The sequence below is a fragment of the Pleurodeles waltl genome, chromosome 3_1 (genome assembly GCF_031143425.1).
Source record: "Pleurodeles waltl isolate 20211129_DDA chromosome 3_1, aPleWal1.hap1.20221129, whole genome shotgun sequence".
NCBI lineage: Eukaryota > Metazoa > Chordata > Amphibia > Caudata > Salamandridae > Pleurodeles > Pleurodeles waltl.
The window spans coordinates 548,000,003-548,027,522 of record NC_090440.1 but is presented as its reverse complement, the minus strand read 5'-3'; the positions used below and the strand labels follow the sequence as shown (position 1 = coordinate 548,027,522).

General features: G+C 46.6%; 1 protein-coding gene across 2 annotated transcripts in view; it reads right to left on the bottom strand.

Annotated features, from left to right (window-relative positions):
• Positions 1-27,520, bottom strand: part of MEGF11 (multiple EGF like domains 11) — a 1,692,327-nt gene that overhangs the window by 400,874 nt on the left and 1,263,933 nt on the right. For both annotated transcript variants that reach the window (XM_069222897.1, XM_069222898.1), the window contains exons 11-13: positions 24,030-24,150; positions 13,769-13,932; positions 6,288-6,390 (exon numbers count right to left, since the gene is read on the bottom strand). In XM_069222897.1, the coding sequence (XP_069078998.1) occupies positions 6,288-6,390; positions 13,769-13,932; positions 24,030-24,150 (388 nt within the window). The remainder of the gene's footprint in view (positions 1-6,287; positions 6,391-13,768; positions 13,933-24,029; positions 24,151-27,520) is intronic.

The following is a 27,520-nucleotide window of genomic DNA, read 5'->3' as shown; positions in this document are numbered from 1 at the left end:
GTATTGTTGACTGGTTTATTCCTGGTTGGATAAATTTGATTTACTAGTAAGTCCCTAGTAAAATGCACTAGCTGTGCCTAGGGCCTGTAAAGTAACTGCCACTACTAGGCCTGCAGCACTGGTTGTGCCACCCACATTAGTGGCCCTGTAACATGGCTAACACCTGCCACTGTGTCAGTGTCAGTGTGTGCAGTTTTAAGTTGCCATTTCGACCTGGCCAGTGTACCCACTTGCCAGGTCCAAACCTTCCCTTTTGGTACATGTAAGGCACCAATAAGGCAGGCCCTAGGTAGCTCCATGGGCAGGGTGCAGTGTATTTAAAAGGTAGGATGTGTACTAGCGTGTTTTACATGTCCTAGCAGTGAAATACTGCCAAATTCGGGTTTCACTGTTGCAAGGCCTATCTCCTTCATAAGTTAACATGGGGGCTGCCTTTAAATAACTTTAAATCACAGATTCCCTTTGAGGGCAGATAGAAATTTGGAGTTTGGGGTCTCTGAACTCATTTTATTGCTTAAACCATTCTGTGACTCTGCCTGTTTGTGGATTCCCCGTCTGGGTCAGTTTGACATTTGGGGTGTTATTCTAACTTTGGAGGAGGTGTTAATCCGTCCCAAAAGTGACGGAAAAGTGACGGATTTACCACCAGCCGTATTACGAGTCCATTATATCCTATGGAACTCGTAATACTGCTGGTGGTATATCCGTCACTTTACCGTCACTTTTGGGACGGATTAACACTCCTCCAAAGTTAGAATAACCCCCTTGGGCTGTTAACACCTCTCCTCCAGACTGTGACACAAAGGGAGCTGGGATGTAGCCTGCATATCCTGATAAGCCATCTGAGCCAGAGTGGAGGGAGGAGTGGTCACTTACACCTGAAAGGGTTGTGTCTCCCCTCACAGAATGCAGTCTCCGACCCCCATGTGTGTCTGGGGCCTGGCCTGACCAAGGCAGGATCTTGTCAACAGCAGAGACTTTCCTTTGAAATTGGGCAACTTCAAAGTCAGAAAGGGGTATAAGTAGTGATCCCAAAATCCCAGACTTTTATAATCTTTCTGAAATCAAGAGGAATCTCTGCCCAGGAAAAGAGCTGAAGAGCTGGAGGAGGAGTAGTGTCCCTTTGCTGTGTTGCATTGCTGTACTGGCCTGCAGTTGCTGCCTCTGCCCGAAAAGAGTGCAAAGGGTGAACTTTGCTTTGTGACCTGCTTGAGAAAGTTCTCCAACGGCTTGGAGTAGAGTTTGCCTCCTGTTGGAAGTCCCAGGGACACCAAAGACTTCAGTTTCCTCAACCTGCAGCACTGGGAACTGTGTGTTTGGTGCTGTTCAAGAGGGGAAACCACTGCCGCCGCCGCACGGAGCCACACTACCCCGCTTTGCAATGAGACCCTGGTCTCACCGATGCCGTCATCAGACGACTTCAGTGAACTGCTGCTTGCACCGCGACCTGTGGACACCACTTGTGAGGTACACAAAGCACTGTTCCGTCCCGCACTGCAGTCCAGGTCCACTGACGCCAGCGCTATTGACTCCAGTATCATCACCAGGCATCCTGCCTGCATCGTGGCCTGTGGACACGGCTCGTGAGGGTCACGAAGCACCTTCCCGCTCCGCCGGCTTGGACCTAACGACGACAGTGCTTCAGCAACGCCGCCGCCGCTGCCTGCACCGTGGCCTGGTGACACTGCATGTCGCACCACCCCACTTCACACAGGAGCCCTGGTCTCACTGACGCCGCTGGATGCCCTAACCGAGCCGCTGCCTGCACCGTAATCTTTGGGCACCGCAAGTCGCATCGTCCCACTTCACACCGCAGCCCCGATGCCATACAAGCCAGCGCTCCTGATTTCATCAGCCTGGAGTCCGATCTGCAATGTGTGCGACTTCAAGGGCCCGACGACTCACGCACCGACTCCGGAACCGACACCCCGATGCCGCTCTCCGGAGCTCACCGCGAGGATCACAACATCCTGCAAATCCAGGGTACTTCCTGACACCGTAGCTGGCCCACGATGCCGCAGCTGGCCTTCACTGTTGGTTTGGTTGATTATGACGCCATGATAGGCCCAGGTGGAGATGTCAACTTTAAGGAACTGTATTCTTGAGTGAATCTTGCAGAATTCATATATTTATTACTGTATGGTAGATTTTTATTGTATTTGGTCTTGTTTTATAAAGATAAGTATTGGCTATTTTTTTTAAACTGGTGTGGTGTCCTTTTGTAGTGTTTTCGCTTATTACTGTGTGTTATGTGCAAATGCTTTACACATTGCTCCTGAGATATGCCTGAGTGCTTGTGCAAAGCTACCAAGGGGGTGAGCAGGGGTTATCTGAGCAGGTATCTCCCTTATCCTCATTAGAGTGAGGGTTCTTACTTGGACAGGGTGCAAACCGACTGCCAACTAGAGACCCCATTTCTAACAGGCCTCATAACTGGAGCCTCTACATAGAAGGGTGGCAAAATGAGACACTTCAAAGGGGAAAGAACCAGCTGTTAAGATTGTAGGTATTAAAGAAGTAAACAGTATCCATGGTTACAATGTTTATTTTTAATTTTTCCTTTTGTTTTCTTGAAGCGCAAAAAAATGTGTCTTCTTCTTTGAAGCAGGCAGTGCTGCCAAGGAAGGGCTGATAGGGGAGTGGAGCCAAGGTATGGGATATGGCCCTTTATAAACTACTGAAAGAGGAGCAAGGTTAATTGCAAAATGAAAAATTTGCCCCAGTCAGTCTCAATTCATTGAAGTAATGAAGAAACTAGACATAATTGTGGTGCTCATTGTTTTTAATGCTTATACAATAACTGTGTAAAATATTATTTTAGGAAATGCAACACAACCCTAAACATACATTGTCATCATGCTTTTCTACATTGCCCACAGCCATATAAAAAAATAAGGCCCTGAGGGATGGGGTTCCTAGACCTAACAAGGCTCAGAGAGAGGGGCCATGCAGTCCCCCTCCACTTTACACAAAAATGGCCCTGTGGGTTGGGGTTTCCAGGACCTAATGAGACTCGAGAGGGGCAGAGGGGGCACACAGCCCCCTCCTCTTTAAAAAGGAAATGTGACTCTTGGGAATGGAGTCCCCGGGGCGTAATGAGGCTTGGGGAGGGAGGCCACCCGGCCCCTTCCCTTTTTATTTGATGTCATTTGAGATGTCATCAGTGATGTCATAAATCATGTAATAGAATGTCATGAGTAATGTAATATGTGAGGTCATAAACAGTGCATGACAGGATGCAAGTTATAGTTAGCTCTGCTAACTATAACTGGTGAATTTCTGTGTTTATTTTAGTTCAAAATGTTAGTGTTGTCACTGACATATTCCCTTAACTATAAAGTTACTTTAACCTTTGTTTTTTCTGTGAATATATATATATATGTATGTATATATAAATATATATATTCTTGCCCAAATATTAATTTTTGTTAGTTAATTCGGGTTATACCTTTTTTCTTCACTTTCAACCATATATTCATAGTGAATATTGTGCCAATGAGGGCAGGCATTTGAGAACACCAATACACTTAGGAAGAGATCCTCTTCTTGCTGTGTTGATGAGATGCATTTCAACCTCTTATTAGGGACAACAGTGTGCAGATCTTCCTCAAGGCTGTAGGCATTTATATTAGGGTTTCCATTAGAAGTAGAAATATAATTAACTAAAAGACTTTTTTATTCATGCCAGGGAGTCAGTATTTTAAGTTTGGGCAACAAACCGGTTTGCCTAGTTGTAGTTCTATTTGAAATGGGGAAAATGAAAATTACTTAAATTGAAGTCATTCTATTAATGTATTATCTGTTAACAAAAATTAAATACACATCCCCTTGTCTTTGTACCAGTTGGTATCTCTTTTGCTTTAACACCTCAGATCTTGAGGCTTATCTTATACTTTTTCTTACAGTAAATGTGGCATGCTTCTTGGGGTTGATGCCATGTTTGTTTTATTTTTCAAACCTGGAAGACGCTTGATTCACCCTAGCAGTTTCTCCCTGCATCCTGTATCTGCTTCTCTCTCAGCAGTTGGTGTGTCTGCCATATATTCAGTCCTGCCCCTCTGCTTGGGGTCTGTTTTCTGTACATCAGTATGCGTGTCTAAATCACCAGTGGCGGCTTCTCCGCTGGGGCGGAGGAGTGTCACCCCCTCCCCCCGCCAGCAGCGACAGTAGCAAAATCTTTAACAAGGAAAGGATAATAAACTATGTTTATTATCCTTTCCTTGTTAAAGGGCAGGCAGGGCATGTGGGGTGACGAGTAGTGAGGGGAGCGCACTGTGCACTCCCCTCACTGCGAAGGTATGTTTGGTCGGCCGTCTCGGGCCGGCCAAACATACATGCGCAGTAGGCTCTCTCAAGCCCGGCAACTGTGTTGCCAGGCTTGAGGGTGCCTGGCCAGGTTCCCAGTCTGCTTGGGATTGCCCTGGCTGGACGCTCCCAGCCAATCCTGACGTTGCTCTGAGCAGCGCCAGGATTGGCCGCAGGACAGGCTGGGAGCCTGTGCCTGCAGCATGTGGACGACGGAGAGAAGAGGAGTGGGCCGCGGAGCAGAGGTAAGTTTAAAAAAATATATATTGGATTTGTATGTTTTGTGTAATGTCCCTCCGCCTCTCCCCCGCATGCCGGCCACGCTGGCCCCTGTGAACCCCACAAGCCGCGACTACAAATCACCCTCACATGCCTTCAGGCAACCAGGTAAAATGTGGTTTGTCTCTTTCGGGACGGTTGTTTGGATTCAGTGTCTTCAGCCATCAGAATGCTTGTGCGTCCTCGAATAGGAACCTACCTGGAATCCATTGCAATTGTGGATCAAACATGTTTTGGTATTAAGCCTTGAAAATCAGACATATGAATTACAGTAGTGTCAGCATGATGATGGCTACCATTAAGAAAAACTGGCTGTCGTCGAGAGGAGGACTATCCCTGAGGGAGGGCCTGCAATGCAGCTTTTTGTGTAGAAGAGCCATTGATATTAAGGTTCCCCATTCAGTACTGGGGGCTTCTTACGCATGCCTAAGAAGGCGACTGGTTTAATGATCATTAACTGAACAAAGAGGAGCCTGGGATGTTAAATCACTGTCAAGAAGAACCAGTCTGTGAAAAATGCATTACCAGATTACAAAGGGCTGAAAATGCATGCCAGAATGAATGTAAAAATCTGTGTGGCAGGAGTCCAGCTAGAGGCTACTCCTGGACACCAAGGGTAATTCTGGGCATAGGGTACATTGCCCCGATTTGTGCTGCGGCACACCTTTAACTATGTGTGCCGAGAGCAGACTTGGGCACATGGCCTCAAACTGCATCACAGCCCACCATTAAATCAGTGCACTGGGAGAACACCAGGACTACACATTTAATTACACCAAAAGCGGTGTTCCCAGAACCAGATGTGTACATGCACTGCAGCTGGGAAAAGCATTAATAAACTGGGGATCTGCTGTTTGAAGCAGATGGTCTTCCTTTCGCGGCAGGCATTGATACAAGCCTCCCTTTTAAGGGGAGGACTGGGATCTCCTCACAGCAAGCGCATTATGTGACTGCACCCGCCTGCGCAGGGATGGCTGCAGGGCGGGCCCCTCTTACCCATGCTCAAAGGGTTCCCTCCAGTGATACTCTGACTGTGCTCCACTTCATATATGGCGCTCAGTCAGTTCACCTCACGACTGGTTTCTTACCTCTGTGCCGCTGTCTGTAATATGGCTTGGGAGCAAAAATAAAGGTTTCCCTCATTTGCATGAGGGAACACCCATGCTATTGCACTGGTGCACTTTTTACACAGGTGTGATACAGATCACATAGGTATCTGCTGACCTTTCGTAATAAAATGGCCCTGGCGTGCAAAAAGCAGGAGCTCTGCGGCCTGAAAAGTAGCTGCATAGTATGAGTTTTGCAGGATGTAGTTAAGAAAACGCAACCCAACAACCTTTTTAAGCTTTCAAAAACGAGCACCCGTTACCTACCCCCGAGAGAAAATTGTGGACACAGACAGATCGTTACTTCATCTCGAAGAGTGGGAAAAAACAAGTAAGGTAGCACACCGAGGCCACAAAGCAGCGTGGTACAGTTCACATCCACATGTTGCCTTCCGTCACCTTACGTTTGGTAGTTGCTAGTATCATAAAACAGGTGGTCGTGCTCCCACTTACTGGGAATGAAGGGGGGGGTTACCATAAAAATAAAAACAATCTAAAAGGAGTTTAGCCTCTTTATGAAACACGTTTAACTAATAAAAGTAAGAAAAAGAACTAGGGCCCAGCCTTTTAACCTCAACATGCTGTCCGCTATCTTACCCGTCCATCCCGCCAGGCAGCGGCAGTGGCCGGTGGCCGCGTCACATCCGTCCGCGTGGCTACAGTCGCAGTGCTCGTGGCAGTACAAACCATAGGTCCCATCCTGGAAGGGGGGTGGGGAGGGGGGTGTGCAAAGAAAAAAGTTTAATTAGAATATCACTTTCTGCATCAAAGCGCATCCCACACCTCTATTATACTGAGTCTTGATTACGGAGGCCCCAACGCCTCACCCGAAAGTCTCAATTTCAAAATTAAGGGTAAATATACACAGCGATAACCTGCCGCATCCCATTTGCAACTTGTAAATCACCCAAAATAAACACAATAATGTGCGCGGTATGTAGATTACAGCATAATGGACGCGGCAACATTCAGTTCGAAAGGTAATTAGTCCCCGCTCGGCTGTTTACAACTTGGATCGCGTCAGTTATGTTAATTTTTGGCAATTACACACCCAGCCTAATTAAGGCTTTGAAGAAAATGCTAGGCATTTTATCAACATTAAGCTTGAAAATTGCACCGCATAATCATCAAATAATGTTATTCGCGCGGTGAAACGGCGTGGAAGTGTGAGGGCTGCAGACCCAGCGCTCCCACCGGTGAGCGAGGACCATCTCAGGCCAGAGCATGTCCGCCCTAATGAGGGCAACATTTCTTTTAGGCTTTTTCTACATCCAAAGGTTGGTCTATCAGACGCGCATCCGTTTAACATCAAGAAATTCAGAGCATTCTACCCCCTCACTGCCTTGTGTGGTACTGTACTTTTGAGATGTATCCAGGGCCGAGCCAGCTTCACATTTCCAGACACCGCACCGTGTACCTATGCATTATAACCAGGACCGGCCACTATTACGCTTCTAGACACCACACCATACATATGCGTTGGATCTGTCCTGAGAGTCTGTAGTGCTCTACATATAGAAACCAGGAGGGTCTCCAACCAAAGAGTATCCTGTAGATACCATTCCACACATAAAGGCCCCATCATGCTGTTCTTCTGAGACACTCTTGCATTCATATAGTCAGGACCCAGCTAGCCTTCATGCTCTCTATATGTTCTAATGCACCTATATAAACACACAGAAGACCATTCGGCCTGATTTATAGAGAACACACTCCAAGTGTGCATACAAATGAGCACCAGGAAAACCTCCCTTGTCTAGAAACCATTCTATACATATGCATAAAATCCACGATCTGAGCCACCTCCTCTTTCTAGACACAGAGCAATGATCTATATACTGACTGGACATATTTACATATGCATGGAATTCAGGCCCATCCAGTCTGCTATTTTTCACAATATATCATATATGTACCTGGAATCCAGGTCTACCGCAGTCTGCACTTCCTAGACACCCCTACCACGCATATACATTCACTGTTCAACTAGTGTGGATTTTGAATAAATCATTCACATATATAAACTGAATACATGGTCCAGTCAGCCTGCTCTTTTTAAACACATTATTATACATATACATGAAATCCAGTGCCAATGAAGCATGCACTTTCTAGATAAACAATCATACATATATAACAACACAATCTGGTTCCCTGCCAACTGGACCCATTAAGGTTGCTACCTTCAAACTGGATGCTGTCCAAAGACTAAACGACCTTTTTTGCTCAGAAAAGCTACGACCCAGAAGATAGGAGAAATCAGGAGCCCAAACAACCTGGCCCATACAGAAAAAGGGAGCTGTGCTACCAGGCTATGGCCAGCTTCAACATGCAGTAACGCACTTTATAAATGATCATCAGACAAGAAATGCTGTCCATAGCCAGATTATTCACTATATAGTTCAATGGGCAGTTTGGGTGTGTAATAAAGGGTGTGGTAACAGAATATTGTCTGACATACATATTATGTCCTAATTGTTAGCTACAACAAGATTGTCACATTTGATTCAATAATAAAAAATCTATACTCACCTGAACAATAGTTTTGTAAGAGATATTTAGGACTTAATATTTATGCCATACAATATTTCAGTATATGATACTCTGATATACAACCTAACAAAGACAATTGTAGGACTGGTGAGAAAAATACCTACAAGCTGTTGCATATATTTAATTATTGCAGATATGCTTTTTTACATTGAGACACAGTAGAAAGGATAGAAGGAATGGATACAGGATGAGGCTGGGAGAAGGATTAATCATTCTTACCTATTTATTTGAGATGGAACGTGCTTTATAGCATTATTTAAAGTGAAGAGAGGAGAACTGGAATGAAAGTCAGTGGAAAGTTTTATGACTAAAACTTTGAGGCTGTGCAAGGATGTTTTAGGACTCGGAGGCCGCCATAGGGCCCTTACCCCAACACCGGTCATACACCAACCGACAAGACAATTTTGTTTGATGGAAGAAGTATTTATTTTTATATATACTTTCATAAAAATTCATAAACACAATTTATGCAAGTCATCATATGCACATTACTCAACTAAAACATTTAACTGCAAACTTTAATATATATATACTGTTATAGACGCTACTTTGTAACCATAGATTATTTTGACAGGATCCCGTCCTGTCCTGAACCTCCTTTGGACCACACAGGGACTGGTCGTCACCTGTATCCTTAGGGGGGGCGGTATCCCTGCTTCCTCTGTTCCTTGCCCCCATGCTCAGGGTTCCGCCCCCTCTCCAAACACCAATCAACCAAGGGGTGTACCAGGGCAGCCCAGGGCATGAGCCCCGTGACCACCCCAGTGATCTGGGCTCCCTACCCCCAAACAGGTGTGTCCATCTGCAGGTTGGTCCAGGACTTCAGGATCCTATCTCTGTTGTTATACCGGGGCCCCACCCTTGGGGTCCCCTCTGTTGCTTCCGGTTACTTTATTCTCTCTTTCTGCACCACGAGGGCGACCAGGGCCCCAGGGTCCTACGCCCTCCCCACCAGAAAACAAACACTTAGCGAAAAACCACATGTCTTCCATGAATTGGTCAGTACCTGTATCGGATAAATGAACCAAATCCCTATGAAACATTTCAGGTCCTTTCAATTGTCTATGTGGGATGTTCCACAAACGGCCTGGACCAGGGCAAAGCTTTGACATCTCCGCGTTAAGCCGCCTAACTGACACATTGATTGTTCTTGGATTGATTCCTGGGCCCCATCTTTTCCGTGGCACCATGTGAGACCAGGCGATGGCTGCATTAGGAAATTGCTTAGCAAGCTTTGTTATTTCTAAGAATATTGCCTCTCTGAGGGCTTTACGACCTAGATGTACCAGGTCATTGTCCCCAAGGTGAATGATGATGAGGTCCGGGGATTGGAGCCCTGCACATCCGCGAGCCAAATCAACCAGCTGCTGTAGCTGTTTAATTCCTTTGCCGCCAACCCCGCACCACCTGAAGGCCACGTCTAAGCTTGTCGCCGGATTCGGTTTACGGAGCTGCTGCAACCGGTACGCCACCCGATGAACGAATGAATGCCCCAGTACCCAAACCACACGCGGAGCCATCTACTGCAATAAAGGGACAATTGTGTGAGGAATGATACAGAATGTTAAGATACACACAAACTCCAAATTAGACCAGCTCTGGCCTAACGTAACGCTTATAACAGTTAGACGACCATCTGCCAATGGCCTTAACTTCAGAGATGGGCAAGCCTGCCCCCGCAGCTAACGTAGCCGCGCCAATCCTGAACGAGTGAGGGGAGTAACCTAGAGGCTCTATGCCTGCTGCCTTTAATGATATTTTCATTACCTCTGTAAATTGGTAGCGCGACAGACAGTCCCCATTTGAGTGTATGAATAACGCCGTTGATTTATCTAAAGGGCGCACCTTTAGGTAAGCATCTAGGTTGGCAACCAGACAGATAAGAGACCCCTGAGCTGCCCGAAGAGCAATCCTCGCCCCTTTTCCTGACTGATCAGTCTTTGATTTGCGCAGCAGTATGGTGGCAGAGTTATTATTGATTTTTACATCTGGCCGCTGGAGACCCCCTGCATGGTCGTTCTTGGAAGTACTTAACATTTCCCCAATACGGAAGGCCCCATGGAAGGCCACAGAAAAAGCTGCTGTGAATAAGGTAGTCTCAAACGGGGAGGAAGAAACTACAACAACTGCACCCAGCAATTTCTCTAGTACCTGGGGGGTTATAGGCCACCTGGAGTCTACTTTGGGGCCCTCCGCTCTTGACCACCCCACCAGTGCCTGCTTAATAATAAAGGCATTGAGTTTAGAGTCTTGCCCTCTTAGCTTGGTGAAAAAACGGATGGCTGCCAAGTTGGCCTTGGCGCACGAGACAGGTTTACAATTGCTTTTTAAATGCTGCAAAAAGGCACAGATTGCTTCGGTTGAAAACCAATCTGAGGAGTTCACTGATTTAAAAAACAGTCTATAATGCAAGAAGGCCCTTTCGTATGCCCCCTTTGTTCGTGTCGCCAAAGAAGCCCCTACTAGGGCTGACAGCTCGGGACACCAATCTTCCACAGTGATGTTGGAAACTCTGTCATCCTCTCCGACGCCTGTGGGTGGAACCTCTGAAAATCCTGCATTAATGATCGAGACAAGGCATCAGCTGCATTGTTATTTACCCCAGGAACATGTTTCGCCCGGAATGTGATGTTGAGTTTCAAACATTGCAGCACCAGATACTTAAGTAATCTCAGCACCCATCTGCAGCTAGCTTTTTGTCTATTGATCGACTCCACGACTGCCATGTTGTCTGGCCAAAATACTACTGCCTTGTTTCTCAATGTGTCCTCCCAAACAGAAACCGCTACAATGATGGGAAATAATTCCAAGAATGCTATATTTTTGGTTAGCCCCAACTCCACCCAACCAGTTGGCCAATCCGCCCGGCACCATGCAGAACCAAGTATAGCCCCAAAGCCCACACTGCCTGCAGCGTCCGTAAATAGGCCAAGAGAAGGGCTGTCGGCAGGGGGATGAGGCCAGATCACCGCCCCGTTAAAGTCTTGTAGGAATGCTTCCCACACTCTCAAATCGTCCTTTACTTCAGCAGACAGCCTGATGTGATGGTGTTTCTCGGTCAACCCTGCCATAGACCTAGCTATGGATCTGGAAAAGGGACGGGCCATGGGAATGATCCTCAGGTCGAAATCCAATTGACCCACCAGGACTTGCAATTGGTGCAGGGTGACCTTGGTATGGGATAAGACAGTTCTGATGGACCCCTTAAAAACTTGAAGCTTGTCCAGAGGAAGGCGGCACTCCCCCGCTATGGTGTCAATTTCTATGCCCAGAAAAGTGATGCATGTGGAGGGGCCTTCTGTTTTTTCTTGGGCTATTGGTACCCCGAATTCCCTGAACATGTTTGTCAGAGACTGCAGGGCCCAAAGGCATTTTTTTTGACTCAGGAGGGCCCAACACTAGGAAATCATCCAAATAATGTATTACATTCGCATGACTTGTGCGCCTGGTGAAAATCCATTGCAAAGCAGAACTGAACTGTTCGAAATAACTGCAGGACACACTGCATCCCATGGGCATACATTTGTCATAAAAATACTCCCCATTAAATTGGAATCCCAAAAAATGGTAATCTTCAGGGTGAACTGGCAAAAGCCGGAAAGCTGCTTCGATATCTGTGCCGACAGGTCCGTCCGCCCAGGGCCGCCGCGGACAAAGTAAGAAGGCCGAGCCTTCTGGGGGGGGCGCTTTTATGCCCCCCCACCAGTGCACGGCAGCCCAAACCGGTCCGGCACTGCCCCCGTCCACCGACGTTCTCCCAGCGTCAGACTTCCGCCCGCGCGTCTCGCGAGACGCGCGAGCGGAAGCCCATGGCCAGCCTGCACACAACTAGTGCGAGGTTCAGGCCCCAGCGTCCCCGACCCCTAAGGGTCCGTGCTCCCCCCATGTTGGGGGGGCGCTCTCCCAGAGTGTGGATAGGAGATTTTGTTTTATTGAGAGAGGGGAGGGTTATGTAGTTGCCAAGCACTTTGGCTAAGTACTTGAGGGATTGTCTATTCATGATTTTGAAAACTAGGATTAGTAACTTGCACAGTGCTCTGTTTTTGGCCGAGAGGCATCTGACACGGTAGTGTGAGGCAGCGGTATGCCTGACGATGTTATACAAAACCATTGTGGCAAAGTTTAACACCTTGTCCAATGGAGCAAATGAGTTAGAGGGAAACCTACTAATAAGATATTGCAATAACCCAGATTGCTGAGAACTAGTGAGGAGCTACATGTTTTGGCAATATGAAAGGGAATGTTAGGTCAGACTTTACAGATAGTTAGTAATTGGTACCTGGCGGGGGTGGCATTAGTTGTTATGTGGGATTCCAAGCCCACAGTATGGTTGAATTACATGTCAAGGTTTATAGCCAATGGTGTGCGTAGAAGAATGTCTGGTGGAAAATGAATCAGGTGTGTGTGGGATGTAGGCGCAGTCTTAGTAAAGAAACAGATAATTTCCTCCTTAAATGAGTCACGCATGAAAGAACGGGAAGCCATCCGGTGCAGAATAGTGGTGAGACAATTAGAGACATGATTTGAATAGAGGAAGTGTAAATTAAATAAAGAGAGGTTGTTATAATCTGATTAGGAGTGATAAAAGAATCTGAAAGATGAAATAATGTCACCTAGAAATGTGGTATAGGGCGAAATGCATACAGCCTAGAATCAAACTCTATGGGATCAAACTGGTAAGGAATTTAAGGTGAGAGTGATAAGCACCACGAGACAGAGAAAGTTTTGTCGGAATAGTGGGAGTACCAGATGAGTGCATTGTCTGTGATACCAATAGTGAGAATGGAGGATAGCAAGGTGGAGTGATTGCTGGTATCAATCATAGCTGAGAGATCTATAACTCTGAGGATGGAAGATGGGAGAATATTTAGAAACAGTTCTTAAGTCACCTGCAGGTTTTATTTTGATGAGGCAATACTGCAGTCAACTTAAGGCCTGAGGGCATTAAACAAATCTAACAGTGTGGTTGAAAAGCGATGTTAAGCAAGACAGGACTCTGTATGAGAGGGCCAGTGCATTTTATCCACAGTATTCCGTTTCCTGCTCCCTATATTACCGACACACTCTGCTGTGTAAATGGCAGATTACTTAATCCTCCCATGCCTACTACCGAAGGCAACTGTGTAATGCTAAGTAGGCCAGCTCTAATGAAGAGGCCATAGTATGACGTGAGCGATAAACAGTAAATGTTGTCAGTTGGCTTCTATCACTATTAAACCATTAACCAGCAGTGAGTAGTGTCTTCTGGCTGACATAGAAACGTTAACTGGCAATATAGTCCCTTGCCTGGTAAAGTACCAAGATAGGATGGCACTATTGACAACGATCCCTTAAGTCCCTGAGTGGTGTAGTACCACTGATCACTAGTAGGTACCACCCCTTTTCTTGAACTTGGCTGGTATGGCAATGGCGACTGTTAGTAAGTTCCGGTCCTCGGCTGGTACGGTACAACTCATCAGAAAGTCCTGCAATGACTGGTTGAATTTTTACCATTGTTCGTCAGTCAGTGATGCCCCTTGACTCACCGGGCATGGTTGATCACAGTTCTCGCCTTGCCAGCCTGGTGAACAGGTGCAGAAACCATCCACAGGGCTGCAGGCGGCCCCATTGGCACAATGACAGCTCTGGTTGCAGTTCAGTCCCCAAGCTCCACTCGAGCAGGGAATGGAGCAGTCGAGACCTTGCCAACCTGCACGGGAACAGAGAGGTGCGGATATTAATGATAATACAATGAGACATACGTCATACAGATGCATAAGACACACACGACTCTCATGACACCGGCTCGCCCTACTTCTGACAGTACACTCATGAAACCGGCTCTCAGAAGAAACTGCAAGTCCAAGAATAACCACATTTCAAAGACTCTGGGACAGACCCAGGTGATCAGGGACACTGTTCTGTGCTGACAATCAACAAGAGCCAGACAATCAGAAAGGCTGAACAGGAAATGTACCCAGTGAGAAAGAGGGGACACAAGGAGCGTTTGGAGCTAAACCCACACAGTCTTAATGTCTGCTGCTGCCTCTCCTGCCCTGGCAGTGCCAAGGCTGACAGAAGGATACCCTGATGTGCAGTATTGGAGGGGTAAAGGGAGACGTCAGCACAAGCAAGCACAAGTGGAGGCGACGAAATCACCCAGAAATCATATTTTACAGATCCAAAGCGTGCTAAGGTCGTGGTCTCTTGGCATTGCGGACTGTCTGGGTTATGCTTGAGGCGTTTTGTGTCCCACGGTGGGGTTTGTGTTGCAAAAGCTCCAAGTCTGTCTCAGACCCAGATTCTGTGTCTCCCATCCATGTGTTCCGATCCCAATGCCCTTGGCTCTGCCTCCGTCTTGGTGTTCATGGACAAGTCTCCATGCCCCACTGCTCGTGCCTCCCTTCTTAGTGTTTGTATGTTTTTATCCCAGAGTCAGTGTCCTCACATCACTTATCACTTTCCTCATCTCTTTATCCAAAGATCATTGTTCACGCCTCTTGATCCAGTGCCAGTGTGTGTCCACCCATCCCAGTGTCCGTGCATCTCTTTTCCATGTGCCAGTGTCAGGGTCTCCGACTTGGAGCGTCTGTGCAACAGTCTCCCTCTCCAAGTCTTCTTCGATCACTCTTTCTTGCCTCACGTTCCCTGTGTCGGTATAAGTATCGCCCACTTCGAGTGTCTCCATGTCCATGCCTGTTTTTCTCAATCCAAATGTACTTCTATCTTTCTGGCAGGTTAATTCTCCCTATCGATATGCCAGTGTCTCTCAGCCTTAGTGGCAGTCTCTCCCTATCAGTGTACCAGTGTCTCTCTGACAATGTATCTTTGTGTCTGCCTCAGTGTGTGTGTGTGTGTGTGTGTGTTCGTGTCTTTCTTCCTCATTGTCAGCATGCAGGTCTCCCTGTCCCAGTTTCTATATCTCCCAGTCTAGGTGCTTGCATCCACCTGATCCAGTAGCAATGTTGTCTTCATCCAGTGTATGTGTCACTCAGCTTGTATGTCTATGTTTTAAAGCACCTGTGCCCATGTCTCCTAGTTTTCATGTAATAGTCTCCCTTTCCCAGTGTTCGTATCACCCAATCATATGTGCTTTGTCTCACTGCTAGTTTTGCTTCTTCCAGCACCAAATTCTGTCTCTCCCAATCCTAATGTTTGTCATCAGTTTGTCTGTCTCCCTTCGGCTCTCTGCAGCTTGTGTGTTCCTATCCTAGAGTCAACACTACCCTGCCAGTGTCATTGTCATCTTGAACTAGTGTCCATGTCATCTTGTCCCAGTAATGGAGTCGCCCTGTCCTTATGTCCCAGTGCATATCGCTCCCTGGTCCCTGTGGCCTGATCTTACATTCCAGTTCTTTCCCTGTCTCACTGGTCCATCAACCATGTCTCCTTTTCCCACCATCCATGCCTACTTATACTAGTCTCAGGTGTGCGCAAGGGCACGTATGTCCAGAGAGTGAAGAATACCCATGTGTGTTTTCACTGCATAGGACAGCTGTTCTGCCAACAGGTTAACATGGGACAAGTGAGTGTTAAAATTACACCTAGCTGCAACAGCAGATCAGCCTCATGTTGTTTACTGTCATTGGATTCATCTTGACAAAACCCTTTCTGCGGTGAAGGTGGTTTGTCAATTATCATGAAGAAATGTCACATCTAGAAAGTGGAAATTTCTCTGCCCTAAAATGCTATATCTGTGCATTCCCCAGCAATAGCTATGAAACTTGGGCACACAACTGGAATGATGACCTCTGCCATTTGTGGGTCTGGCTGGATAGATTTGAAGGAGAGGTTCTGACACTTGGCCTCTCTGAGCCAGATCATGGCCCCACTAAAGATTAAGATCTGCATTCCACAGCCCCATGGCAGAAAGGACTGACATTTAGGGGCGACATCTATGGGGGGGGGTCCTCTGACCGTTCCCCAAATTCAAAGGCACACTACAGTATCGCTACTGGTGCCACACTGCAGCAAACTATAGATATACTTGCAGGAAAGTGGTGCACACTGCCAGAAAAGATCTGTTGTGCACAAGGAGTAATTACTGCCCTAGGAAGGGACCACTCACCTTTCCTGCATCATGGCTAGCCTGGGAAAAATGGTTGCTGCTGTGTGGCACTCTGAAATGTGCTCTCCAGAAGCTTGTTGGCATGCCCCCTATTCTTGTATGTAGGTCTCAGAGACATCAAAGACCACCCGTGAGAGATCTACACCTTCTACTTGTGTCATCTGCAGAGCGGTGCCCTCTTAAGTGCCTGAATCATCTGCTGGACGTAAACTGGTAGCAGCGGTGCAGGTGTGGAACTAAGTATTGCACCTGGAGACTGGATTTGCCTGGTGCGGAGCCTTCAGAGTTCTGCACGCATTCAAGCAGAGTGGCCCTTCATCGTGTGGCTATTACATGTATAAGCGTCTGGTTGGTTGTGAGCAGGTTCACCGGTTGCGGGACCCCGAGCGGCCCAACTTTCTCAAGCGTGCTGCATTTCTTTCATGTGACAACCGATTTTATGCTCATTGTGTATGGAGTCCGATTTATTGGCTGTGACTTTGGAAGTGGGAGTGTATCTTGGGAAGTGTTACATTCTACCTCGTGCGGCATCACTGAACTGGTGTGTCTATGTGTGCGACCGGATTTGTCTGATGAGACTCTAGTCATCATGCACCAGAAGTTGTGCCTCATTCCAAGGAGGTGTGGATTGGGTAACTCTGTGTGCAACTGGGACAGCTGGGGTGACTCAAGTCATCATGCCCCAGACGTTGTGCCTCCTACCAGGGAGATTTGGTAACTATCTGTATATTGGAGTGCCTGGCTGGGCCCCACAGTGAACAGCGTGTGTCCCAGAGTGACCCTCCCCTGTGCTTGGCAGACTGGGGCCCGTGCCTGAAGGCACATTGCGGAGAGCCCTGAGTGAACTCCCCGAGTGGTGCCCAGATCTCCATTTGTCGACTATTGCCTGATCAGCCATTATCTTTTTGCTCCGCCCCACCTTTTCCCCGGGACCCTGGATAAGTATAACTCCGTGAGTATAATCATCGACCCCTGCCAGGAGTGGAAGGTGCCAGGGTCAGATTGGGATCATAATTAGGCCATGCAGTACCAAAAAAGTGGTCCACAATCCTGGATAGCGCCCTTTCATGAAATACTGTTTGCTTAGTCTCACTAGACTCATTTTTAGAGAAATGTGACAGAGTTGGGGGTCAAATGAAGCACTCAGCTGCTATTGCTCCAGTAAGAGAGAGGTGGAGGCCAGAGGCCACAAATCACCTCGCCCCGCGTAATCCCCTTCCAGCCTACCATAATCTCAGGGCGATCGCCTGGCAGGGGAGGAGGTTAAGAAAAACACAGTGCTGCTTCTCTGTGGGGCTTAGGTGAAATTACCCAATGGTCACAAAATCACCTCCCTGTCCTCTCTCCTCCAGAGAAACCCTGCATACAGCCATGCCCTGAATGTAATGGCCCAGTGGGGATGGAGGCCATAAAAAAGAGATTGCTTCTGGGCCTGGCCATCCCGTAGGGGGCCGAGATGAGAATGGCCTGAGGACAAGAGCAACACCTGACCCTAGCAAGACCATCTCAGCCTAACCCCCTCCCTCGCCCATCATATCCTGAAGAGTGATCATCGCCAGGCAAGGGAGGAATAAAGCAATTGGCATGCTGTGGGCCAGTTAACAGAGGCTCTATAAAAAATAGCCCACAGGTCACTCTTAGGCATCGGCCCATCGGCCAATGCCGATTGCCCGCCTTACCAATCTGACCCTGGTAGGTGCTGCCTGGCTAGGGCCTTGCCTCAGCCAACCAGAACGTGCTACCTCCAACAACTGTCCTTCCATGAGTGCCAATGCAGACCTGCATCAGTACCTGCATCTCCTACACTCTGCGTCTCCCCATTCCTACCCTCCCAGCCTCAGTGTCTGAGTCTTTAAGCCTCTGTGTTTGTGCCTTTCTGTTTCAGTGTCTGTGTTGTACTGGCATCCTGTCTTCGTCTTTCTGTCTCATGTCTGTGTTTTATAGCCCTAATGTCTGTGCCTCTCTTCCCTGGTACTCATGACTACTTGTCTCAACATTGTCTCCCTTGCTCAGTGTAGCTTCTTCTACTGTTAAGTTGCATATGTTCCTGCACTAGGATTCCATGTCGGTGCCTCTTTTGTGTATCCGTTTTGTATATCATTTGGACTGCAATTGTTGCGTTTTTCCTTGTATTCTGATAACCTTTCTGGGCCTTTTTGGTTTGTTTTTGTTCTTGCAGGCACCGTGTGATCACTTTACTCACAGAGCACTATTGATTTATACAGATATTTTATGATTGTAATGGTTCACTGTTGTCATAAATAACATGTGCAGCATACTTGGTCTCCTAGAAAATGTTGTGGGAAATGTTTGCTCTTTGATAGTACGTGACACTATCTCTTAAATCTCCCAATCTGTTGCTCTTTCAAATGGTACCTGTCAGGACATTTGTTGAGCTTACAAAGAGTTAATACCCAGTCCATATTGGTTTTAAGGGTAGCTCCTGTTGTTGATACGGATACCCCACCTGCAGTGGGAGTAGCACTGTGGTTCTGGGAGTGCCAGCTCCCTCAAAACATGGGCCTGGGGGCAGCAACATGCCCAGCAGACAAGTCCAAAGCCCAGGTCTATTGGAACAAAGGAGGAGGGCCAGGCCTCTGGAGCCAAGCCAGGTGGGACTCACATTTGAAATTTTAGTGAGAAGAGATCAGGCAACTGTGGCAGCTAGGGTTGCAGCGGAGGCTGTTAGGATAACTCATTCCACAGACAACTTGAAGTTGCCATCTTGGAATTTCCCAGAATGCTGTGAAGGAGGGTTTGGACAGAGATGGAGTGATTATGTGGAAACCAAGATTGGCCTAGTACATCTTATCCCACTTAAAAGCCCCTGCACAACGACGGATGAGAAGATACTGAACCTGGGAGCAACAACAGCGAAAGAATGCCCAGGTCGAAGGAGAAGCCACCTGATGAACTGCAACAATGGACTTTGGTATTGTGATGGTATCTATGGCCATGAAGGTGTTACTTTAGATATCAGAGCAGTATTAGTTTGGTTGCTCGTGCAGTTTAAAAGTATGTGTGCTATATAGGTACCAAAATGGGTGACTAGAAATGCTGGAACTGATGCCAGTGGGGCGTTTGCTGCAGGTAGGAGCATGTGTAGGTGCCATGGCAGGTATAAGTCTATGTTTTAATGTGGGTGCTAGTGTACGGTTCAGTGCAGGTATCTCTGTGTGCTTATTTAAATGCACTTACAGCTTTGAATGTAGATGCAGGCACCTGTGCTGTGTGTACAATATTTCAGTACAGCTGCTAGTACAGGTGTACATGCTAGTGTGAGTGCTGATGTCAATTTACAAGGCAGTGCAGAGGTCTTAAAAATGCATGTGCCTGTTCCAGTGAAGTTGCGAGTACGAGTGCCCATGAAGGTGTCAGTGCTCTGTTGACATGGCAACCATTGCTAATTCAAGGAAATCTTCTCAATATGTATTGAGAAACATGGCACACATTCCGGGAAATGTCTGCAGAGCATTGGCTATTACCCACAGATGATGCTGCAGCTGGACCACTCTGCACAGGCCATCTTCTTTGTTCTTAACTGGCATCTATTTGTGAAAAGTGAAACGTGCATGTCCTCTGTGTTTTCTTCCCCAACAGGGAACCCCAAAGAACTAGTCACTGTCCCATGCACTCTCAAATCCCCATGGGACACCAGGATTCTCTTCTGAGGAACGAGAACCCCATGATGCACCAGCATGTGAATGACACCTGGCTCTTCCTGAAAAGGCCTCTGGAATTAATTTGGGATCTGATGGCTTTTCCATCACCCCGGAGAACCAGATTGCTAATCTCGACCTGGCACAGAAACCTCTGATGACGGCTTCCACCCAGAAACATTTCTCTCCGGACCGAAGACTCCAATTACCCTCTTGGCATCTCTCTGAGATTTGTCTCCTCCATAAAAAAATCACTGTTGTCGATTCCTCATGTCACTCCACACAGGTGTTAAATTAGCAGCGCAGAGAGACAAAATAATTCTACACTTAAACAGTCATAAACAAGGCCAGGCCCATAAATTGTTGATTTACAAAGATATCATAAAAATAGAAAAATAATAGTTTTATAATGATATAATTAAATCTAAGCATTGTCAGACAGGGTACCGTAATATAACATACACCTTTTAATTGTATTTGTGTTTAAGGATTCAACCCAGCCTTCCTGCATGGTTGAGTGAGAGTGAGTTTCATAAAGCATGTTTACAAAGTGTTTACGAAATCCTAAAATTGTGTAAAGACACAGGAAAGTGGATGAAGGCGGAATTCCCTATAGGAAATATGAAGAATTCTAGATTGCACAGGGCTTCCTAAAGACAAAGGAAAAATGCAGCTTTTCACTAGCCTTGGTGCATTTCACAGTCCAACTGACTTTAAATGATTGTGCTCATCACTATCACCCTTTCAGAGACAAAAGTGATATGTGACTGATTCATGAGTGACTGGTTAAAGCCTTTCAGAGGCACTGGCCTATAGAGAATTCTCTTATTTCACCCGTGCCTCTATTTTCTTAGTTCTTGCACTCACTGCGAGAGGATATGTTTACAATCTGTTTTTCAGAGATCATAAAGACCAAGTGCCCATAGGAGTAAAAAATTAGAATTTTGAAACAAAAGTAAATGTTGTGGCATAAAAACGACGGTTGCCAGGTTACTCCATAAAGTAAGAGGGCCCCTAGAAGGTGGCCAAAAGTGACATACGAGGCACTGCCTTCTCAGTACAAGCCACCAAGATCTCAAACTCGCTAGCAGCCAAGATCTTTGAAAGCTTTTAGAAGCATATACCCTCAGAAAGGCAGCTGATAACAAGGCTATTTCCAAGATAACTACACCATCCCACAACCCTGGGCTAGAATCTGGAATGATAATCGCACCTTCTAATGCAACCTACAGTTTACAACCCACATATACGGAGCAATCTAACCAGCACACTACTGCCCATATCCAAGTAAGCTAAGAAGGGCTGATCTATGGTGAGCCTGAGTGTTATACAGTAATGTCAATTCATATATAACCGCTTTGGCCCACACTAATACCAATACCATAACACTCAGTGGTTGGCAGCAAAACTGTAGCTTAATCCCTTGCACTCACCTAAACCATATCTGCCACGTACTGTAAGCACTGTACCAGCCTGTTAGGAATCGGGTCTCTATATGGCAGAGGTATGCACCCGGTCCAAGTAGGGACCACAATCCTAGTAAGGGTAAGTCAGATACACGCCCTGAATTAACCTGTGCTCACACTCTGGTAGCTTGGCACACAGAAGTCAGGCTTATCTGAAGAGATAATGTTTAAATTATTTGTGCAACACTTAAATTATAGTAGCATAGTGAAAATTTCACAAAAAAGGACTCCACATCAATTTAGAAAACTAGAAAATATGTATCCGAGTAAAACAAGACCAAAATGACAAAAATCCAATAAGCAGAACTCAAGATATGAATTTGTAAAGAATAAACTGCAATGTAGTGCTTGGAAGTGTATAGCGGTAACAGGTTTACTTGAGGTCATGCTAGAACTGGTGTAAATCCAAAGTTCAGGCCGACCACGATGGATGGCAGGCCAGCTACAAGACTCACACACAGCCCGCTGAAAAAGTACCTAGGATGGAGCAAGCATTGACGTTGAAGAAAAGAGCGTCTGTTCCGATCCACACAGTCTGGTAGATGCGTCATCGTCGAGCTACGCAGCGATGTCCTCGGATCAGCGCTGCATCATTGTCGAACCTTGCAATCAGGTCTCCTGTCATCAAATCAGCACTGCATCAGTGTTGAAAGGCACTGCAGCAGTTCAGAGTGGCGTCCCCTCTCAAGGCCCAGGACTGGACTGGCACTTCTTTGAAGGCCAGGGCTCGCAGTGGCAGAGTCCAGCAGCTGAAGCAAAGTTGCGGGAAGTCTTTGATGGCACTGAGACTTCCAGAACATGAGGCAAGCCAACAAGCCCTTTGAGTTACTTGATTGTGCAGAGGATGTAGAGACCATTGCCCGGTACGTCTCACTTCCAGGGAAGAGGCAGCAGGCCAACACAGAAATGCAGTTGAGCAGAGTGGCAGTCCCTCCTGGCAGCACAGCAGTCCTTCTCCCTGGCGAATGTCCTCAGATCCACACATGTACTGATTTGGTGGGGTTTGGGGACTGGCATGTCTACACAGTTGAGCTTTTTAAGTGAGGGAGACTTCAAACAGAGGCCTTTAAAGTGCACAATGTCCCTGCTCTAAACTCTCCACTGGGGTTATGCAGCTCTTTGTATTGAAAAAGGCACAGCCCTATTCAGGTGGAAGTGTCAGCTCCTCCTTCCTATCTAGCCCAGGAAGGCCCATCAGCCTGGTGATGGCCCACCAGGATGCAAATGTCACACCTCAGCTCCCTTTGTGTGTGACTGTCTACAGGGAATGCACAAAGCCCAGCTGTGGCCCACGTCAGATGTGTATTCAGACACAGGCAGAGGCACAGAATGGTCAAAGTAAGAAAATGTCAACATTCTAAAAGTGGCATTTTCAGATTTACAATACAAAAACCAGCTTCACCATAAGTTGAAATTTTAAATTGTGAGTCCTGAGACACCATACTCCACATTTCTATCTTCTTCCAATTGGAAGTTACACTTAAAAGGTGCTTCAAGGTAGCCTCAATGTTAACATATGTGAGAGCTAGACCTTGCAGGAGTGAAAAATAAATTTAGTAGTTTCTCACTACCAGGACATGTTAAACGTAATAGTACAAGTCCAATGATTTAACCACACTCGACCCTGCTGTTGGGGCTAACTAGGGACTACCTTAGGGGTGCCTTAAATGTAAAAAAAGGGAAGGTTTGGACCTGACATGTTGGAGCACTTTCAAGGTCAAAATGGCAGTTCAAAACTGCTGACACAGGCTCTGCAGTGGCAGGCCTGAGACATGTTTAAAGGGCTACAGTAGTGTGCTGCAGGCCCGCTAGTAGCACTTAATTTACAGACGCTGGGCACGTATAGTGCACATTACTAGGGACTTACAAGTAAATTATATATGCCAATTGTGGTTAAGCCAATGCCAACATGTTTTAGAGTACAGAGCACCTGCACGTTGGCACTGATTAGCAGTGTTAAAGTGCACAGAATCCTAAAGCCAGCAAAAAAATGAAGTCAGAAATACCAGGCGGTCAGAAGGCCTAAAGTTAGGGGAAACCATGCCAAGGATGCCATGTCTGACACAGCCAATAAACCAGCCATCATCAACTGAACAGGCATGAAATAACTGAAGAGGTTTGTCAATAACAATACCTGTCCCAGCGGATCTCCCCATCAGTTCTCCCTCCAACCATGCCTGCCCAGGGCCAAAAACATTAAACAGATTACCAGGTAGGACACTACACAGTAACCAGCTAACTACATTATGAGCATAAGAAATAGAATAAAGGGACCTAGAGAGTTGCTCAAAGCTGTCGGCTTACTGAAATCCATTACCTGCGTTCACTCACCACACTGCAAAGCACTTTGTCCTATAACAAATTGACTGCACGTTGGTCATTCTCATGCATGATTTGGAAACACTCCCCCATAGGAAAAAAAAGCAAAGACAACATCATTTCAACCACACAATCTACGTATCATAGCTTGCTTGCTGCCCAAGTAGGCAAGTGCTTCAGTGCCCCACAATAGGGGTAGTAAGTGTTGTATAAATGCTAAATACAAGCAATACAATACAATAAGCTCCAATGTTTGAGAGTTGCATCCAGTGGTGGATATCAAAGGAGGCATTACCTTCCTTGCACAGACAGGATCCATCCAACGGAGAGCAGGCTGCGCCATTCTGGCAGTTACAGACTGAGGAACAGTTGGTGCCATAGGTCCCAGCCGGACAAAAACTTGAGCAGTCATTCCCCTATGCAGGTAAAGAAAAAAATATGATGTACCTCTTAGTAAAGTGCACAGCAGATATACTTGAGCGAAACTATACATTTCTCTAGAAGAAGCAGTGCTGCTTGGAAAACACACCTGTAGATTTAGAGTAAAAATCAGGGAGAACATTTGGCTAGCATTGTAGCTCTCAGCAGGGGAAAACAATGCTATTTTTGGCATACTCTAGATAAAGTAAAGAAACAACTTTGAAGTTGTCAACCTAAACAAAGCACAGTAGCTACACGGGATCGACCCAGCAGTTGATAATGTAATGCATACAGTTTTGAGGGAGAGGTTTATACATCTCATTAAAAAAAATCCACCACATCTACACTAGAAAGAATGACCTAATGACTGCTGGAACACAGATCTGAGAAGGAGGCAGGTGTGATCATTGGCACAGGGTAATATGGGGTATGTTGTGGAGGTTTCTTATGAGTGAGAACTTGAGTGGCGTAGTAAATGAACACACTTTAATTGTTATAAAATCTGAGTGGCACAGCATACATAGCAGAGCCTGATTGTTGGCAAACCTTCTGAATGATTTGGTATTATCAATGACACACCTGTGGAGTGATGTGGGATATGCTGAGATGTGATTAGCACATTTGCTTGTGGCAGGCATCCTGTGTTAGCCATTCTAACAGCCTCCCCGCCTGACCTCCTTTCGAGTACCACGTAGCTACATATTCTTTGTATACAAACAGCGCTAGTTACTTCACAACCTCTGCATGTTTCCCTTGTATCTCAAGCAACTCTGTTGTACTGGTAGGGTCTGCCAATACACGGCCCTCCAGTGTGCTCTCTATCTGGGTAAATTCAGCGTCAAAAGCCTTACAGACTCACAGCTTGTTTACCCAAATAATGGTCTCTAACCTACACTTTGAATGCTTCCCATTTCGTGTGTACATGTCTATTGTGAAGAAAGTACTCCCTGACAGTGTCCGCTAGTGAGTCTTGGAAAAGAGAGATCCTGTAACATTTCAGGGTGGAGTCTACAGGTTGCGATTGTGGCCAGCCTTTTCCTCCAGCCCACTCACATCAGCAGTGGTTATGGTCCGAAAACATGCAGACTAAGTACCCCACTTGTGTGGCAATTGCCACTACCTGTTGGGAGACCAACAGCTTGTTTAAATGGACATGCAGGTCATATATCGGGGAGTAATACGAGAATTACCTCACTGCCTCATTCCTGTTTCTCCACAGATCTTGGAAAGTCTATATTCACCACACAATCCTGCAAAAGACATGCCACTCTGTGTGTCAGGGAGTCCAACAATTGGGGGCGGGGGGGTGGTCAAGGGAAACATTTGCTATATAATTAAAGTCCCCACCCAATATTCACGCCTCCAGGATAGTCACTTAAGGGTGTCAATAGAGAGTCCAGAAACTGTATTTGGCCTACCCAGAAACTGTGTTTGGCCTACATTGGGGACATATATGCTGCCGATAACCACTGGAGCTCCAGCCAGCATCCCACTTACTTTGGTGTATCCACCCTCTCTATCATCTGTGCACACGAAAGGGACCCCAGCCTGTACCGAAAGCATTGTTCCCTTAGCATCACATGTTGAGTAGTTTGTGGCAGATACCTGCACTTTTCGCTTTCTTTGTAATCCAGAACATTCACTCCCCACCAAGTGTGCTTCTTGAAAAAGTGCAAAATCCACCCCTCTTTGTTTTAGATACGTATATATCCAGTATATTTTAGTAGCAGATTTCATGGCCTGCATATTCTTTGTGAGAATGGTATAAATAGGTAATGTGATACCTTTGGTGGCCAAAAATATCTCCAGCAGTTGGGACCAGGGATACAAATGTGATGTGCACTATCCCCCATCCACTCACCAGCTGGTGCCCACAGTATCACAGCCTGCCTAAAGCTCCACACATTCAGAAATGACATGAATGTGCAATACCCAGTAAACTCATTAAAACTATCCACAAGTCCCTCTCCCCAGGACATCATGACATTGGTCAGATGTCCACAACTCAATCATAAATATGATACCAACATTGCTCATTGTCATCAATCCACTGAGGAGCATTAAAAGGAGGTGCTGGACTCAATCCACTGACATTGAACTCAGCTCCCATGCGGGCAACATCCCATAGTGTGCACAGCCCCAATCACTCCACCAACTGCAGCAGACGGCCACCGCAATAGGGCCCAAAGGTACCCTAAGCCCCCACATAACCCCAGGCTATAGACAAAGACAACACAAATGTTATTTATTCAAAGGTCTTGTGCATGGAATCAAGTCCAGAACCCGGCCAGAGCTCTCCGAGGCCAAGCCTGAATCTTTGCCACCACATGTTGGACCCGACATGTCCCTACTCCATTCCTGCTGATGTGATCTTTCCATTTGGCTCGCCACCTCTGTTGTAGCCACTCTGCCCTGATCCACCTGCTGTATGGAGGAGCTATCCCAATTGACCTGTCCCTGTGGCATAATATGCGCCTCTTTGGGTGGGGGAAATGGCACCTGACTACTCCATCTGTTCCATTTCCTTGTCTCTCTAACCAGTCCCATACATCAGCAGGATTGTCAAAGAAAAGCAAGCAGTCATCCATAATGAGTTTGTGCAGCACTGGGAACAAGAGCATGAATTGGAAGCCCAGGTCTCTGGGCACCCTCTCAACTTAACTAAATTAGGCCCTCCATTGGTGTACTGACAATGTATAATCAGGGAATATGGCTACTGGACTGTTTTCCACCTGCAAGTGTCCCAAAGAGTATGCTCTTCTCAGTATTACATTCCCTTTCCTTTAATTTAATAGGTGGGCCACCACAGGCCTGGCCACAGACCCCAGTGGTAAAGGCCTTGCTGGTACTCTATGCACTTTTTCCAGGACAAAAAACTGGGAGATTCCCTGGGGCGACACTGTGTCCAGAAACCATTTTTCGAGGTAAGCAATCTTGTCAGTACCCTTAACTCCCTCTGGAATCCCCACTACATGTACATTATTGCATCTATTGCAGCCCTCCGTGTCCGCTACTCTCTTAAACAGCTGATCAACCTTGTCTGAGAAGCCAGCTATCTGAGCCTTCATCTCATCCACCAGAGGGCTCACACAGGCAAGAGTGGTCTCATTAGTTTTAACTTTGACAGCTTGTGGTGGTCATCCCAGAGGATATTCAGATCAATGATCGTCCCTCGTGATGTTTATTGCCTCCAAAATGAGGTTGAGTTTGTAAGGTGAAGGCCCCTGCATCTCCCTACCGCCTGTGAGGCAGGTTGCTGTCAGGGACTGACTGATGGCTATTAACGTGGTCTTCATCAATCTGATGTGGCCCATCAGTATATCCCCCTGGAGAGCTGTGTGTGCCTGCTATCCATGCAGTATTCAC